This window comes from Octopus sinensis, linkage group LG1 (assembly GCF_006345805.1).
Source record: "Octopus sinensis linkage group LG1, ASM634580v1, whole genome shotgun sequence".
Lineage (NCBI taxonomy): Eukaryota > Metazoa > Mollusca > Cephalopoda > Octopoda > Octopodidae > Octopus > Octopus sinensis.
The window spans coordinates 73,723,471-73,740,970 of NC_042997.1; the positions used below are offsets into that span (position 1 = coordinate 73,723,471).

At 32.9% G+C, this 17,500-nt stretch overlaps 1 protein-coding gene across 3 annotated transcripts in view; it reads left to right on the top strand.

Annotated features, from left to right (window-relative positions):
- The window catches only part of LOC115213353 (neuropeptide Y receptor type 2-like), a 365,606-nt gene that overhangs the window by 198,483 nt on the left and 149,623 nt on the right, over positions 1-17,500 (top strand). For 2 of the 3 annotated variants that reach the window (XM_036501952.1, XM_036501957.1), the window contains exon 2: positions 11,278-12,071. In XM_036501952.1, coding sequence (XP_036357845.1) covers positions 11,280-12,071 — 792 coding nt within the window. In that variant the 5' untranslated portion in view covers positions 11,278-11,279. The remainder of the gene's footprint in view (positions 1-11,277; positions 12,072-17,500) is intronic. The other variant, XM_036501963.1, reaches the window with a different exon arrangement.

A 17,500-nucleotide genomic window follows, 5' to 3' on the forward strand; every position in this document is an offset into this window, starting at 1 on the left:
TATATAAATATATGATGTGTTTATAGTTAAGAGCCTGAAATCATGAAGTAAAACTTTGAATCAAAAGTTATGATAGCAATTGGTACTAAATTAGTAAACGCATTACGAAGATACTGTATTATCTTCCGTTATTTATAGTTAACAAGTTGCTGAATCCCTGTAGGTAATGGGGAGGGGTTGTGCTCACTCGCGTAATCTAATTGCTTAGCTAATTTATTTGAAATGCTATGACGCTGCTATGGTTAGTTCGTGGTTAACAGATAACATAAACAAACTATATAAAAATCATATATGCATGAAAACATAGAAACAAATAACTCATATTTAACTATGGGCAGGTGTGAGAGTAAAAATTGATATTGAAACTTGATTCGATTAGATTAAATTAAATTAAGAATTATAGGTGTAAAAATTTGATGAGTGTATAGGTTAGTGAGGATGATATAATAGGGTATAGTGATATTGCTAGGGGATGTGGTTTTTAGATTGTTTACGAGAAATAAGGCATTACAAATGTATGAAACGTATATTATGAATGTGAAAACGTGAATCTGTCTACTTAGGGGGATTAAATGTGCATTTACTAAAATATATGAGCAATATAGCTGGAAATTTTATGATGGAAATTATAAGTACAATTTTTTTATCAATGGAGAAGTTATTTTTCCAAGTTGTTGTTATTTATCGTTACAATATGTTTATATTATATTTCATCAGACACAATACATTAAGTACAAGGCGCTATGCAATAGTGTTGAGTTGTTCAATTAATCATCTAATCATTTATTTAGATCCTCTATTTATTTAGTTATTTAATTTTAATTATTTAATTTTAGTGTTTTATTTGAGTGGTGGTACCAGCTAACAGTAGGATGTTTATGTTTCGCCATTTTTTTCGTAATAGAAGGGGTATAACTTTTTGATTCACTATTATAAATTGAATAAGATACTTAAAAAGCATCAGATAGTAAACTAATCAGCTAATAAGTTAATGAATCAATCAATTAATTAATTTAATAATTAATCAATTGGTTGTGTATTGGGGTTGTGTATTAATGCTTTCATACCTATGTATATATATATATATATGTATGTATGTATGTATGTATGTATGTATGTATGTATGTATGTATGTATGTATACACACATACATATACACAAGTATACACATACATACATATATATATATGTCTTGAGGATAGTACTAAATAATGTTATAACTCTGCATATTTGTGGGCTTTAATTTAATTATTTTAATTTTATTATTAAAGATGAGCTAGTCTATGTGTATTTGTTTAAGGTATATTAATAGAGGGTTTATTAATTTCATTGCTTAAATCATGTTTGTGTATATTATTATTATTATCATCATTATGGGTGTATAACATAATGGCGGGGTGATGTTTTTTATATCTGTTACTACCTTTGCTACAACCCTTTCAAATATAACTAGAGAAATTAATTAGATTAAATAAATTATAGGTATGCCTATATACATATATATAAATATAAAAGAAAAGGTATGATTCTAAAGTATATCTACTGATCTACAAGTGTTCTAGAACTAATTCTAATCAGATGTATATTAACATCGTAATTTGTGTGCATAACAATTTATATTATATGTAGAACCAAACTTGTCTTTACATATATATAAAACTCCTCGAATATGCATACACACGCATAATTATATGTATATGTTCATATTCATTTACATGACAACATTAATATATCCAAAGATCCCCAAATACTCTAATCAGATATGTATTTCTTTACCTATATTAACACAACTCCAATATATACATAGTCAACCCAGTTCGAACCCACATCTTGAACTTTATATATCCATATATGTGAATATTCATTTTATATTATGTGTGAAGATATCTATAACGAATCTATTGAATCCTATCCATTTTGTTATATATACCCGTACAAGTATGAGCATATATTTATATACACATATGTATGTCCTAACTTATGACTACACCAGCATACTCGGATTACTATATATAAACTAATATACATAGACACATGTATACATATATATACATATTCATACACACAAAAATATACGCATATAGATACATACACCCACATACATACACACACGCACACACGCACATACACACACACACACATATATATATATATAAATTATATATATATATATATATATATAATATATATATATATATATATACAGTATATATATACACGTGCGCACACACATACATATGTGTTTATATACACATGCACGTACAGATATGCGTACAAAAATAATGGCAATATATATATACACTCATATACATGTATATATGCATACAATCATAACTAACTTACTATATACACTTTCAATTATACATCTATATATAGAAAGTATATGATATAATAGAGCATCGACAACAACAACACTAATAAATATTAATAAATACTTATTAATAAATACTATATCAATATGGATTTGAATATTAGGTACTAGTGTTATTTGGAGAAGGTATACTTAGTTTTATGAAGAGAGGTACGTTGCGTTCATTAAGACTATTTATAATCGGAAGTTTTGCTTTGATTATAAAGAAAATTTCATTAATACATAACAAATATTTTCTATTTCTAGTATTATATGCTGGTGCTGTTGTTAATATTTTCCGATGCAAATTATAATTAATTCTCACCTCCTTTAGTTCCCACATATAGTCACTTAATCATGTACTATTTTTCCTATTTCTATTTCTAAAAGTGTATCAGTGTTGATTCAGCCTCTGTTTCATATTGTTTTTGTTCGCTCCCACGTATACTTACTATCATATTGTGTACATTGATATATTACTTCCTTTCTAATGCAGTTATTATTGAATACACAATTACTACTGATTCTACAATTACATGTTTTAAGTAGCTGTGTGGCGTTTATATTTTGGGGGTGATAGTCATTGCATTGTTAGTACTGTGGCTATTCTTTATACCAATAATGTTATTACTGTTACTATTGTGATTATTAGTAATATTATTATATTATTATTATTATTATTATTATTATTATTATTATTATTATTATTATTATTCAGTAGTTTTATAGCGTGCTTTCACTTCACTAACGAGCGCAGCTCTGTGTGCCTTAGGTATGTGCTGTGATTTGTTGTGATGTTCTATTATTATTATTATATTATTATTATATTATTATTATTATTATTATTATTATTATTATTATTATTATTATTATTATTCAGTAGTTTTATAGCGTGCTTTCACTTCACTAACGAGCGCAGCTCTGTGTGCCTTAGGTATGTGCTGTGATTTGTTGTGATGTTCTATTATTATTATTATTATTATTATTATTATTATTATTATTATTATTATTATTATTATTATTATAATTGTTGTTGTTGTTGTTGTTGTTGTTATTATTATCATCATTATTACTTGTGTATGTATCATTTTTGTTAGTTTTTCTGCTTAGACAAGTGCCCAGTTTTCTATTGTTAATTGAGGATATGATGGTAGCTAGGTTATTGTTAGACTATATCCTATTCTTATTGTTTTGTTATTATCTCCCAATATTTGTTTGTGTTGGCAGACATTTATCTAAGATTACTTTACTAAGTTTAACTATGTCAGATTTATTGGAACATATTAATCTAACCTATGTGTTACTAGAGAAGTTTTCTTTGTGGTCTTTAATTGTTATGCGGGGTCTAATTGGAGTAAAAGGTTCTGTTTTTTCACCTAAATTAAAATCTAGGATTATATTTCTGGCTTCTAGGTTCATCTTCTTTAGTGTGCTGTTGGGTACTACCTTATATTTTTTGCTATTTCTCATTGCATGAGTTCGTGATATACTATATATGTTTTTAGTTTTGTCTGAATGTATTAAAATACCATTTTTGGTATCCCAGGAACTTATAAGTTCTTTCAATTTTCATTGGAACGGATTGTGTCTGAAGGGATGGTTTTTAAACTTGATGTTTTTAATGGTACTCCATATTTCATGTTCGAAGCTCTCTAGGTGCTTGTTAGCTGGTGGTGTCTTTCTAGATTTGCATATATGTTAAGTAAGTTCCAATATTTCAGTGTTTTCAGTTCTAGAGTTATTGTAATCGTTGCAGGCTCCTAATGTATACTACCTCTGGATCCCTCCATTTTCTTCTTGCCATACATACATACATACATACATACATACATACATACATATATATATACATATATATATATATATATATATATATATATATATATATATATATATATATATACGTACAGGTGCAGGGGTTGCTGTGTGGTAAGTAGCTTGCTTACCAACCACATGGTTCAGGGTTCATTCCCACTGCGTGGCACCTTGGGTAAGTATCTTCTACTATAGCCTCGGGCCGATCAAAGCCTTGAGAGTGGATTTGGCAGACGGAAACCGAAAGAAGCCCATCGTATATATGTATATATATATATATATATATATATGTGTGTGTGTGTGTGTGTGTGTGTGTATGTTTGTGTGTCTGTTGCCCCCAACATCGCTTCACAACCGATGCTGGTGTGTTTACGTCTCCGTAACTTAGCGGTTCGGTAAAAGAAACCGATAGAATAAGTACTAGGCTTCCAAAGAATAAGTCCTGGCGTCGATTTGCTTGACTAAAGGCGGTGCTCCAGCATGGTCGCAGTCAAATGACTGAAACATGTAAAAGAGAGTAAAAGATAGTATATATATATATATATATATATATATATAATATATATATATATATATATATATATATATACGACGGGCTTCTTTCTGCTTCCGTCTACCAAATCCACTCACAAGGCTTCGGTCGAGCCGAGGTTAAACGAGAAAACACACTTGACCAAGATGCTATGCAATGGGACTCAACTCGAACCATGTAGTTGGGAAGCAAGCTTCTTACCACACAGCCACTCCTGTGCCTATATAATAATAATAATGATAATGATGATGATTATAATAATAATAATAATAATAATAATAATAATAATAATAATAATAATAATAATATTAATAATAATAATAAGTAACAACAAAAGAATGAGACCTCAATATTAGATAAAAAGATTATTTATATATGTTATGATTTAGAAGAAACAGTAAAAGGCTGCCGATATAGGACTCGGAGTTTCGAATGTCAGAGCGACATCACCACCATGTCTAAGAAAGGGTATTTGTCGTTATTGTACTCCATAGCAAACTGGATGTGAGAAGTTACACTGTTTATGAGATTTCAAACTTCGTTCAGCTGATCAAGATTTCCCCTCACTAAGATAATTGTCCAGAAACATTTTCTATTTGTCAGTTATATTTTAAATAAGCACTGAAATTATTTCAAAATATCTATGTGGATAATACAGAAATATTAAATTCATGACATTTCAAACTAAATTCGCGTATGTTACTGTAGCTTTACTCACCATAAGTGAGACTGACTTTTGTCGGTATTTTGTTTCACTGATTATTAAGTAGTTATTTTCTAAATTAAATTGAAGACCATCTAAAAGAAATTTCTTATCGATACGGTCTAGTAATCTATAAATAATTGAGTCTAACTAGTAACTGCATAGCATATATCTAGATAACTTCAAGAAATACACTTCTGATTGAAAAAGTACTCTTAAAGAAAGACAATGATGCTAAAAGCTGCAGTGAAATTTTTCAACAAACACGATCCACAAGCTTCAAGTAAATTCAAAATAGAGTAAAATTAGTCGCGAGATGTAACAATATGTGAGTCATGATATTCACAAACTCTATTTCATGGGAGATTCTTGTTTCACTTCTATCTAAAGATCAGTGAGATCTCTCCTTCTTCAAGTTCAATTTGTTGACCTTCATACGAATTTTTAGCCTGTGTATCATACACAAAATGTTGTGTTTTACAATATGAATTTGTTACAAGGAAAAAGTTATTTCTTTTTTGGTGACTTATAAAGCGTTTCTAAGTGATTTCTGATCTCAGTCGAAGTGATTCGTTTGATTTATTTAACCTATGCATTGAAACGGAGATAATTACAACGGGAAAAATATCACTAGGCATTTAGAAACACAAAACTTATATTCCTTTCCTTTATTTTCTTAATGGCGTTCCTTCCCTCATAATTTAGAACATGTTGCTGCTGTTACTGAAGTTGTAGTTGCTGTTGTACATGAAGCTACTGTCATTTTTGTTGTTGTTGCTGTTGCTAAAATGCTGCTTGTCTTGTTTAAAACGTTGTCTATACAGTGTCGTTATCATTATTGTTATTGTTGCTTTTGTTATAGTGTAAATATTCTCTCATGAAGTTGGTAGTGGTATGAGAAAGTTATCCGGCTACTTTGTCGTTGATTCAAGACTATTGTAAAGACGCACTTCGCTAAGTTACGTGGATGCTGAAAATAAGCAATATTCCTTTAGAGCATATATCAATTTCTAACAACCAATTTCTATTTATCACCACCATGTCTAAGAAAGGGTATTTGTCGTTATTGTATTCCATAGCAAACAGACAAATACAAATAAATAATACAGAAATTGTTTTCTTGGCAGTTTCTCTCTTCACCTAGAGAAGTAGAGATCCTTACTAAAGGTTTTAACAAAAATGTACAACAGTAAACAAGATATTTTCAACGAAATGTAATAAACCTTAAGTACTCGATAGGAGTACGTACGACAGATGATGATGATGATGATGATGATGATGATGATGATGATGATAGATGGATAGATAGATAGATAGATAGATAGATAGATAGATAGATAGATAGATAGATAGATAGATAGATAGATAGATAGATAGATAGATAGATAGATAGATAGATAGATAGATAGAGAAAATATTAATTTGTTTACGGGATTTTTGAAGCACTGTTCCTGATATATTTTGTGGTTTGATACTGGCAGTTTTTTTCTGTAACCCACTTTCGAAATTTGTGTATCTTTATTAGTATTTGGAATTTAGCTTCTTTGCACTGTCTATATTTTTTTTATTCACTTATTTTCGCTCTTAGATGTTCACTGGTAAACAAGTCAGTAAAATCAAGGCTTCAAAGCAACATATTTGAAAATTTTCATAATCTCTAGTAAATCCGGGAGTGCAGAAAAATTCATTTATCAAAATATATTGCTTGTGAAATCCCGACAGGATTAGAGGCCTCGAAGCTTAGGTTTCATTACTAATATACTAGATCCACCGCCATATATATATATCTATACATATATATATATATATATATATATATAGATATATATATATATATATATATATATATATACATGTATATATATACGTATATATATACATATATATATATATACATATATATATATATATATATATATATATATATATACATATATATATACATACATACATATATATATATATATATATTATATATATATATATACATACATACATATATATATACTATATTACATTATATTACATTATATTATATTATATTATATTATTATATTATATTATATTATATTATATTATATTATATATATTATTTTACATTGTATATATTATATTATATTATATTATGTTATATTATATTATATTTATTTTTATTCCAAATAGAATGTGTTTTAACTGCTAAAATCAAAGTTCACTATTATTTTTTAAAGCTGAAATACATGAGATTAGTTTCTTGATTATTTCATTGATTTCTGCGATTTTGTGTCAAGTTTTACTATATCGTTTAAAATCTTTAATATCTTTTATTATTATTATTCTTATTATTATTATTGTTGATGTTGTTGTTGTTATTATTAATTTTACTTTTTTATTTATTACTATATTATTTATTAATATTTGTTTTGACTCAATGTTTTTAGTAAATCTTATCGTGAACCACTGACGGAATATATAAATGTCTATATTCCGTGAGGCAGTCACGCCGACCAGGAAGAAGGAAAATGCATTTCACCCGAGGACACCTTACTGCAATTAAGCACAGTGCACTGATATTAGTGCACTATATTACACAACAGAGTCTAGTAAACAAACTGGAAGCATATTCGTTGACATTGATATTTATGAAAATGTAGAAAACTAGGAGAAGAATAACATAAATAGTAATGATTTGTCCCATTTCTAAAAGGGCTCTAGTTGATTTCTTGGATACGAATTTAATATTTGTTTGGCAAACTGTAAAAGTATCTTCCAAGTTTTGCAGCCACAACTCTAAAAGACAATTATTTTTAGACTCGTTTACTTGAATTTAAAATATCTTATCGATACCTTATTGAAAGGTAAAGTTTACCACAGAGGCTTTTAAATTTGGAATGTAAAGACATTTTTACAATACTCTAACGATTCTTGTAATATTGATAAAAAATGTTTCTAAACAAATTACATGTTAATAAAATATAATGTTATGAAAAGCCGATTTATCGATCTTGATGTCTAACATACTTATTTGGTACAAAGTCGCAAATTTTAGGCAAGAGTATAGTGGATTGTACTTTGTTATCACCTCTAAGAAGTTCAAATGCGAATTCAATATTGATAGATTTAAAGTGTATTTAACAATACATTACTAAACATCCTAAGGTATCAATTATTTTCCTTCTCCCTTCATTTGAAGCACAAAGAAGGGATATAGTCAATCTAATCAATCCTAGCCAATTGTGGGCTAGTAATTATTTCGCTGTGGTGAATAATAGAAAATGTTGAACCCGGTAGAATTATAACTCAGAAGGCATATTGCAAAGCATTTTCTGGTGCTCTACTGAATGTGCTTTCTCTTGTTTTAAATCCTAAGTTTTTCATAAGAGAAAGTGGAACAGCACTTATGAACTTTTCAGGCATTCCTGGTTTGGTGATTGATGTTCATTATATTCTTGCTAGTATCTCTGATGAAAATATGACCGCGAAAGATGTTCCTGACGGTTGAACTTCTTGAGAGAAACATAATGTTGAATATTTTAGAATTTGGGCTGAAGATTTTAGAAGTTCGCTTGAGAACTGAGTGTTTCCGAATTCAATTCCACTGAATAGGAATTCTAGCATGTATTATCTCCATTTGTCTCAAGGTGATCAATATTTTGTGACTGAAATTTGCTATGCGGTATTGTGTCGAAGCCGCATATGTGTGTGTGTGTGGTGTGTGTGTGTGTGCACGTGTATATGTATGTGCACGTATATCTATGTGTCCTCTTTTCTTATTTATTAGAATCCTTCCTAGAACGAGGGAGCTGATTTCTAGCAGTGAAAAAAAATCTCCAACCCTGGAATTTGTAATTGTTACGCATTTCATTTTAGAGAAATTTTGCATATTTTTTCTGTTCGTCATACAGATTACATTTGTAAAATTTGTGTCAGCTGGTCCCTTTCTTTGCCTCAAAATCCAAGGTCTTCTAGACTGTCGTTTACACATTTACTAGCATAAACAAGGTCCGCAATGATAGCTAGTAAAAAATATGAATATGTAATCAGAGGAAAGGAGCTGCAGGTTTCGAAGCAATTTTCAATATATATACTTTCCTCGCTGATTTTGGAAGAAATGTCCACATCTGCAGGGTAGCACCTGCAGGGTAGCTAACCTATGTGACTGTAAATGACATTTATTTTCTATCCAAAATAAATATATCAGGCCTATGTTTCTACTTAGTAGAAGTCTTGATGGGAGTACTCCAACAACACCCCTTGTGTTAATATGTATATTTTTAGTAGCAGACATGTTTGTATGTATCCAAGAGCAGTATTTTCCGCAGATGGAACTATATATATTCTTTTCTACTCTTGGCACAAGGCCCGAAATTTTAGTGGAGGGGACCAATCGATTAGATCAACCTCAGTACACAACTAATACTTAATTTATCGACCCCGAAAGGATGAAGGACAAAGTCTACCTCAACGGAATTTGAACTCAAAACGAAATACCGCTACGAATTTCGCCCGGCGTGCTAACGTTTCAACCAGCTCACTACCACGGCACTATATTGTCTTATCAACAACATCATGCCGCACAAGGGGGTAGTAACTTGATGGCCTTTTTTTGGACAACTTCTGATTACGTCCTCCACAGAAGTGTCACATAATAGTGAGAAGCAGTTGTTCTTTGGGGCTTCTATGGTTTCACTGCCGCGTTCATTAGATATTTTGCAAGTATTACTCTTAAACTACAAAAGCGTAGCGTTCGATCTGTGACGTGATGTATCAGTGATGAATTCATGTAAGGCAACATATAATTATCATTCTTGTCAAGATCACGGGAAAATACACATGCTTGACCTTTTGTGATATTTTCATTGTTTCTCTTCAAAGTTTTTGCAAGATATGTTAGCCTTGCACTTCATCATAAGAGGTCATCTGGAAATGAATGTTTCTTGAAGGAGTTCACTACCAACCCACAAGATGCTATTGACTTTATTTTTCAGGACTTATTTTATGTATTTATATTTGTTGCCATTGTTTGGTATGTGCTGTCTGAGTAATATAATATGGATGTAGAAGGCTCTCTGTATTGATCTCAATGCACTCCTTTCATCTTTCTTCTGAGATAGTATCTATCATTATCACAGTTTAGAGTGAGGTTTCCTGTTGATGTCCGAATGCTGTGAATTTTAATGTTAATAGCACCAATTGCCACTAAATGTATGTAGTTGTGTGTATACATGTAGGCATGTGTGTGTCTGTATATGTATGCATTTTCGCTTGTATATAATAGCGAAGAATAATTGGCAAGAAACCGAAAATGGCTCCATTCTCTTCTCTCTCACCGCCAAAAATGCAATGAGCTGATATAAGTATTGTCCACAAATTTGGATTTAAACTAAACTAAAAACAAAGTTCTTAGTGTAACAGTCTGACAGCTGTGGCACTGTAAAGGTGGCAGAAGGCGAGGTGGTTGGGTACAACATCTCTAACCTTAGGAATAACGTTCTTAGAGAAAAATTGATTTAATACTTTAATGGATGATATGTCATTCACCGAGAAGCAAACAGTGTGGCATTGATAAATTGGAGTAAGTGATACGAGATTTATTTTGAGTAGCTCATCTAATTAAAGCATGACGGACAATTTTCTGTTTTAGACTTTTCTTTTTAACCATTTTCTGCCTTGGAAGGGAGGACAAACACTCTCTGACTTGCCGAGTTCTTCTGGTCATTATCTGTACACATCCCAACACTCACCACCCAAATGATATATTTGGATATATATAGCATAAAACAATGATGTACATATTTTTAAAGCACTTGGATAGAGTAAATAAATTTTTCGCAATTTATTTTACTTGGAAGGACTCTAAAATGTTTTTTTTTTTACTTTTATCTTTCTTTTCTGCAGTTATGGAAATTATGGCTGCCACTGAACTATCAACGAAACTACCAAAGACCGACCAGGAATATCTGCTGACCTTGGAAACAGATGTTAATGGTACATTCAATACTACTTATGATAATGGTATTCTGTATGAAGTACCAACTGGACTCGTTGTAATTTTGGCCATGCTCTATGGCGCGATTTCCATTCTCGCGGTACTTGGCAACGGACTGGTAATTTTAGTAATCGTCAAGAATAAAAGAATGCAGACAGTTACTAATCTTTTCATATCAAACTTGGCTGTTGCTGATGTAATAACTGGCATGTTTGCAATACCCTTCCAGTTCCAGGCAGCATTATTACAACAATGGATCTTTGCCCATTTCCTTTGTTCACTTGCTCCTTTTGTTCTAACAATGTCAGTGTCCGTTTCAGTCTTAACTCTAACAGTCATTGCAGTTGATCGATATTTTGCTGTTCTTCATCCACTCAAGCAGCGATTTACAAAACGCACTGCTGTTATTTTGGTCACCGCTATATGGATAATATGTTCGACTTCTAGTTTGCCTGAAGCATTGTTTCGTAAAGTAATTCCCATTTACCCCAAACCCCTTGTTTTCTGTACCACTGACTGGCCAACTCATCCACCAAACTTTGCTAAAGCTTATCACTTATATCTCTTATTTGCACAGTATTTGCTTCCGTTGGTAATCATCAGTTTTGCCTATCTACGTATTGGTTGCCATATTTGGATGTTAGAAAATCCTGGCATTGCCGTTAACAACCAGAATGACATACGCTCAAGAAATAAACGAAAAGTGAGTAGTTTTCAGCAGCATGTTATTGTTATTATTATTATTATTATCATTATTATTATTATTGTTATTATTATTATTATTATTATTATTATTATTATTATTATTATTATTATTATTATTATTGTTGTTGTTGTTGTTGTTGTTGTTGTTGTTGTTGTTGTTGTTGTTGTTGTTATTATTATTATTATTATTATTATTATTATTTGTGTTTAGAAAGAGAACGTTTGTTCATGGCTTGTAAGTTTTCTTAAAAATATGTAGTTTTGTTATTTGGTATTCGAATTTTGGTTGGAGTGTTTACTAAATAAACCAGCTCGCTTTGCTTAAGGCGAGCTGGTCTGACAAACGATTCGCCCTTTAAGGATGAATTTGAGATGTAAAACTTGTAATTTAATATTTTAATGCAAAGAAAAAATAACAAATCGAGGAAAGTGATGTCTGTTGGAACAGCCATGATGTCATAATTTTCCTACCACTAGTTGATATAGTCGAGAGACAAATCACAGACAACAACAACAGCAACAGAAGAAACAACAGCAGTGACGAGCAGGATAAAATTTAAAATGACACAAGCACCAGACCAGGGATGACTTTGGGTTCTTGTCGGAGTGTATCAATAATTCCATTCTCATGCTTGGCCAATTTTTCTTTCCCATTTTGTACTCTTGGAGAGTTACTGTTTTGTACTCTAAACTGTGCATTACGGTTGCCACCAGCAAAGAAGTGTCTACTTCTGGTGGTATTCCTGATTCCTATATTTTAACCACGCTCCGACTGAGGCACTTGAGAAAGGCACCGCAGCGGACGTTCGAGATCAGCGTTGGATGCTCTGCCCTACGAACTTTACTTACATGCCAGATTTGTTTAGCGGGCTCTTAGTAAATATCCATTGTAACTGGCAGCAGTTAGTTCAGTGGGTCGAGGAGCGGTTACACTGCTAAGAAAGGAGTCAAGCAATGGAGATGAAACAGAAAGTTTTAGGCCTATAACAATGCTGAACGCAGATTTCAAAATTTTGGCCATGATGCTAGTGAAGTGGTTGGCGCTTGTAGTCGAGGAACTGATTGGTGATGTGTAAACATGCGCTGCCCCAAGTAGATTCATCCAAGACAACCTCTACTTTATGCGATACGTCATAGACAAAGCGGATAAAGAAACTGGCATAGATGGGGCCCTGGTCATTTTGGATCATCAAAAGCTTTCTCACAGCGGCTGGCTTCGGTCCCGTTTTCCATGGTTGGATTGCCTCAGTATACAGCAACATTTGCTCGATGGTTCGGGTGAATGGTTACCTATTGGAACTATTCAATACCATGCGTTCGGTCCATCAAGGGTGTCTGCTCTTGTCTCTTCTGTATGTACTGGCTCTAGGGCCACGCTGCAAAAACTGTAGGCGTTGGGAGGCATCCTAGAGGTCATGGGAAAATCGTGTGGCGTATGCGAACGACGCCACTATCATACTGTCGAACACCAAGCACATAGTTCTGATCGGCACTGCTCTAAAAGAATACGTGGCGATAACATGAGTAAAAGTCAACCAAGAAAAGTTAGTGGGCCTACAGCTCGACACCAAGAGAAGCAGGTCTTTCCCGTCTAATAACGTCGCGGGATACTGGACTGTTAAATTACTTGGAGTCTGGTTTGGTACGGATCTCCAGACAGAGAAAAAGTGGGAGGAAGTGATGAGCTGGGCAACCAGTCTCATCCAGAAATGGGCCGAGAGAAAGTTGTTTCTGAAAGGTTGAGCAGAGGTAATGAATACACACATCGTATCCGTTTTATATTACCGCCTGAGTCTGACCAAACTGGGGTGTATACTTTTCTACTTTCTGTAGAGGCACTGCATTTGCTGTCAACATCTGCTGGATGGAGAACTGAGCATTTAGGGTTTGATCCAGTAATCGACTGGTTCCACTGCATCTAGAATAAAGCAGCCTGCAGGCTTACCCAGTTCTATATCATGGATTTCTACACTTCAATATCAAAATCTCCCCTCCTAAAAGCTCTGGATGCTGGTAGGCAATTCACCAAGATCAGAAACTTTACTATCAGAATCATCATGAACACTACAAAACCAATCTTGCTTCACGATAATTCCTACTGGATAAATAATGAAATTGGTTCATCAAAGTAATCTTTTTGGGACAGAACCACCCAATAGAGGATATCGAATACATGAGCAATCGATTACAGAAATTCTCATAGGTTAAAACTGAAATTCGTTGCTTAGTGTTATCAAAATTGCATTTGATGTTGCGTTTCATCGACTACATTGAATAATTTAACACAGTGTATCCGAGGCATACGATTTAAAGAGCTCAAAGACACCACGGTCATCGATAGAAATTATCCGCCATCTTTAATAAATAATTGAATCGAACGCGACAAAGAAAATTAATATCCTGAAAGTAAGACAAGCAAAACAAATAAATATACCGGAAATTGAAAGTTTTACCACATATTCCTACCCAAAAGACTGGAATCAATGAAACCTACAACATTGTTTTATGAAATAGACCAACATTGAAAAAGACCCCACGATAAATAATATTTTACAGCACATACCGTTATAAAGAGCAAAATGCAATCCGAATCAATGAAAACAATATTAACAAATATCGATCACAACAGCTATCAATAAAAGTGTCAACGATTCAATTCTGGCATATGTTTAAATTTGCCAGTAGTATTGGACATACGTTTTAAAGAGGGATAACTTACCAAAATATATTTTGTCGTGCTTCGAAAAAATTACGAAGTAGCATGTTCATGTTTTGGAGTAAAATATATGGAGCAAACCGGGATAACCTTAATAGAATGAATGACTTCGCAAGGACAAGAAATTTGGGGATAAATATAGAGGAAAATAGTCCCCAGCCAACAAACAGACGCATATATCGGAAAGAAACAACCAAGTCTTACGATCTTTCCCTTCTCTCAATTTATTGATTACACTTTCCAACAATAATGAATTCATCGCCAGTTGATTGATACTGTTGCTGCATCTACAATTACTATTACTACTACTGCCATAGTCATTACTATTATCATTACTGGTATAAAGTGGGGAACAAGCCTCTCCTACATTTATCGCCTCTGCTATTTTTACTGACTCCAACTATTGTTTTTTACTAATATTGTTTCAGCTGCTAGGACTGCTGCTGTTGCATCTGTTGCAGCTATTTCATCTGATATGATCTCAATCACAGCCACTACAACTGCTGCTATTATTATTGTTGCAACCACTTTAAGTCTTTTTCCATCCTTTAGGAACCACTTTTTAAATATCTAGACTACCAATAAGTAACAATTAATAACCCTTACAGCTAATATTGTTTAATCCTACTATGACTACAACAGCCTATGTTTTTTAATATAAATTTACGGGTGTTGAAACCTCTCAAGTATAATATAAACAAGTAATATTGACTCGCTTATATTGCGATCCCAAAACGAAATGCGACCTCACTTTAGCTACATATGTCTATGTCATACATTTCACAATCATAGCATTTTGTTTTTACACTCAAAGGTAATACTACAAGCACATTTTGATTCAGATGTGTTGCATCAACATCATGTGTATCTTTGAGATGAATTTATCCACACACACACACATATACGATGCACACATACATACACATGTATATAGAGACACAGGAGAGGCTGTGCGGTAAAGAAGTTTGCATCCCAAGCACATAGTTCTGGGTTCAACCCACTGTGTGACACGTTGGACGAGTGTCCATTACTATTGTCTCGACCCGACCAAAGCCTTGTGAGTGGATTTCGCAGACAGAAACTGAAAGAAGCCCGACGTATATATATATATATATATTCGCGGCAGTGCCCCAGTATGGCTGCAGTCAAATAACTGAAACAAGTAAAAAATTAAATGAATACAAGCACTCAAACACACACACACAGACACACACACACACACACATGTATACTCACGTACATATATACCTTAATATTGAACAGTGAGAATGAGTGTTCAACACTGCATTGATGGATAAATATTCTTTATTTGCATGTTAACCTGGCTACCATTGATTTCATGGTAGCGATCATATTTTCATCCAAGCTGGAGACGAACATCAATGTTCCATGTGACAAGCTTGATAATAGCTAAAAGACAACTCTCTTACCACGTAGGCTGGTATACACACACACACACACATATATATATATATGTGTATATAATATATATATATGCATACATATGCATATATATATTTATATATATACATGAATATATATACTTAATAATTAGGGTCCAGCAAACATTTGCTTTATCACATACCGAAGTTTAGAAATAGCAGCCAAAAAACGTTAGCTATTTCTTCTACTTTAAAAAGGTACTCCCAGAAAAACCAAAATACTTGAAAACAATCCACACAGGCAGAGAGGAAAAAAGTAACGAAAATCAATCAATATCTGGTCACCTATGGACGCAAAATGAAAATGACATTGATGTCTCATTTTAACAGATGTATGTACCAAAATTGCATAAAAATATCTTCAAATACGAAAGAGTAAATTTACTTAATAAAATTGCCATTAGCTTCAACCAACGACTTCAGAATCTCCTGCAACTCTTCTGGACGGACTTTTTGTTTAAGTTGGTGAATGCTGACATAGTCCTTGCTTTCGGTTAACTTCGGTGTTACGAGGAGTTTTGTTGGTCTCTAACTCAACTGCGTCCCACACCTAATAATCAAGTGGTTTGCATTTTGGGGAGTTAAGTGGCCAGATGTTAGGGATGATGTAGTCGCAGAAAGTGTCTGATAGCCATTACTGATTTCTCCTACTTGTGTGGCATGGTGTAGAATCTTGTTGAAAGACATAGCGTCTTCCAGCAGCCACCCTTTTGACCCAGAGCAGCACTACTCCTCAAGGCATCTGATGTAGGCTTCCGTGTTGTGTCTGATGAATGGGGAAGATGAATGGAGGCATATCGTCACCATCACTAGTGATCACTCTAAGCACTATAATGTATTACCAGCCTGATAAGAAATTCAAACAATGCCATGTCTCTGGGGATGGACCTGATTGACTTGGAGGGATCGTTGTCAATCATGACTTGGGTCTCACCAACAAATGCAGGGGTTCTTTTCTTATCAGAACTACCAGAATGAGGTTTAGGCTAGCTTGCGAGGACGTAAACACACCAATAACGGTTGTCAAGCGACGATGGGGACAAACACAAACACAAAGATACACGCACACATACATACACGATGAAATACTTTCAGTTTCCCTCTACCATTTGCATTAACAATGGTTTGGTCAAATATAGTAGAAGACACTTGCCTAAGGAGCCACGTTGTGGGATTGAACTCGGAACTGTTTTGAAACTCATCGTGCTTTTGTAATTGTTAATTACTTGTTTTGCTTTTTAAATTTCGACTATATTATCCAATTCAGTT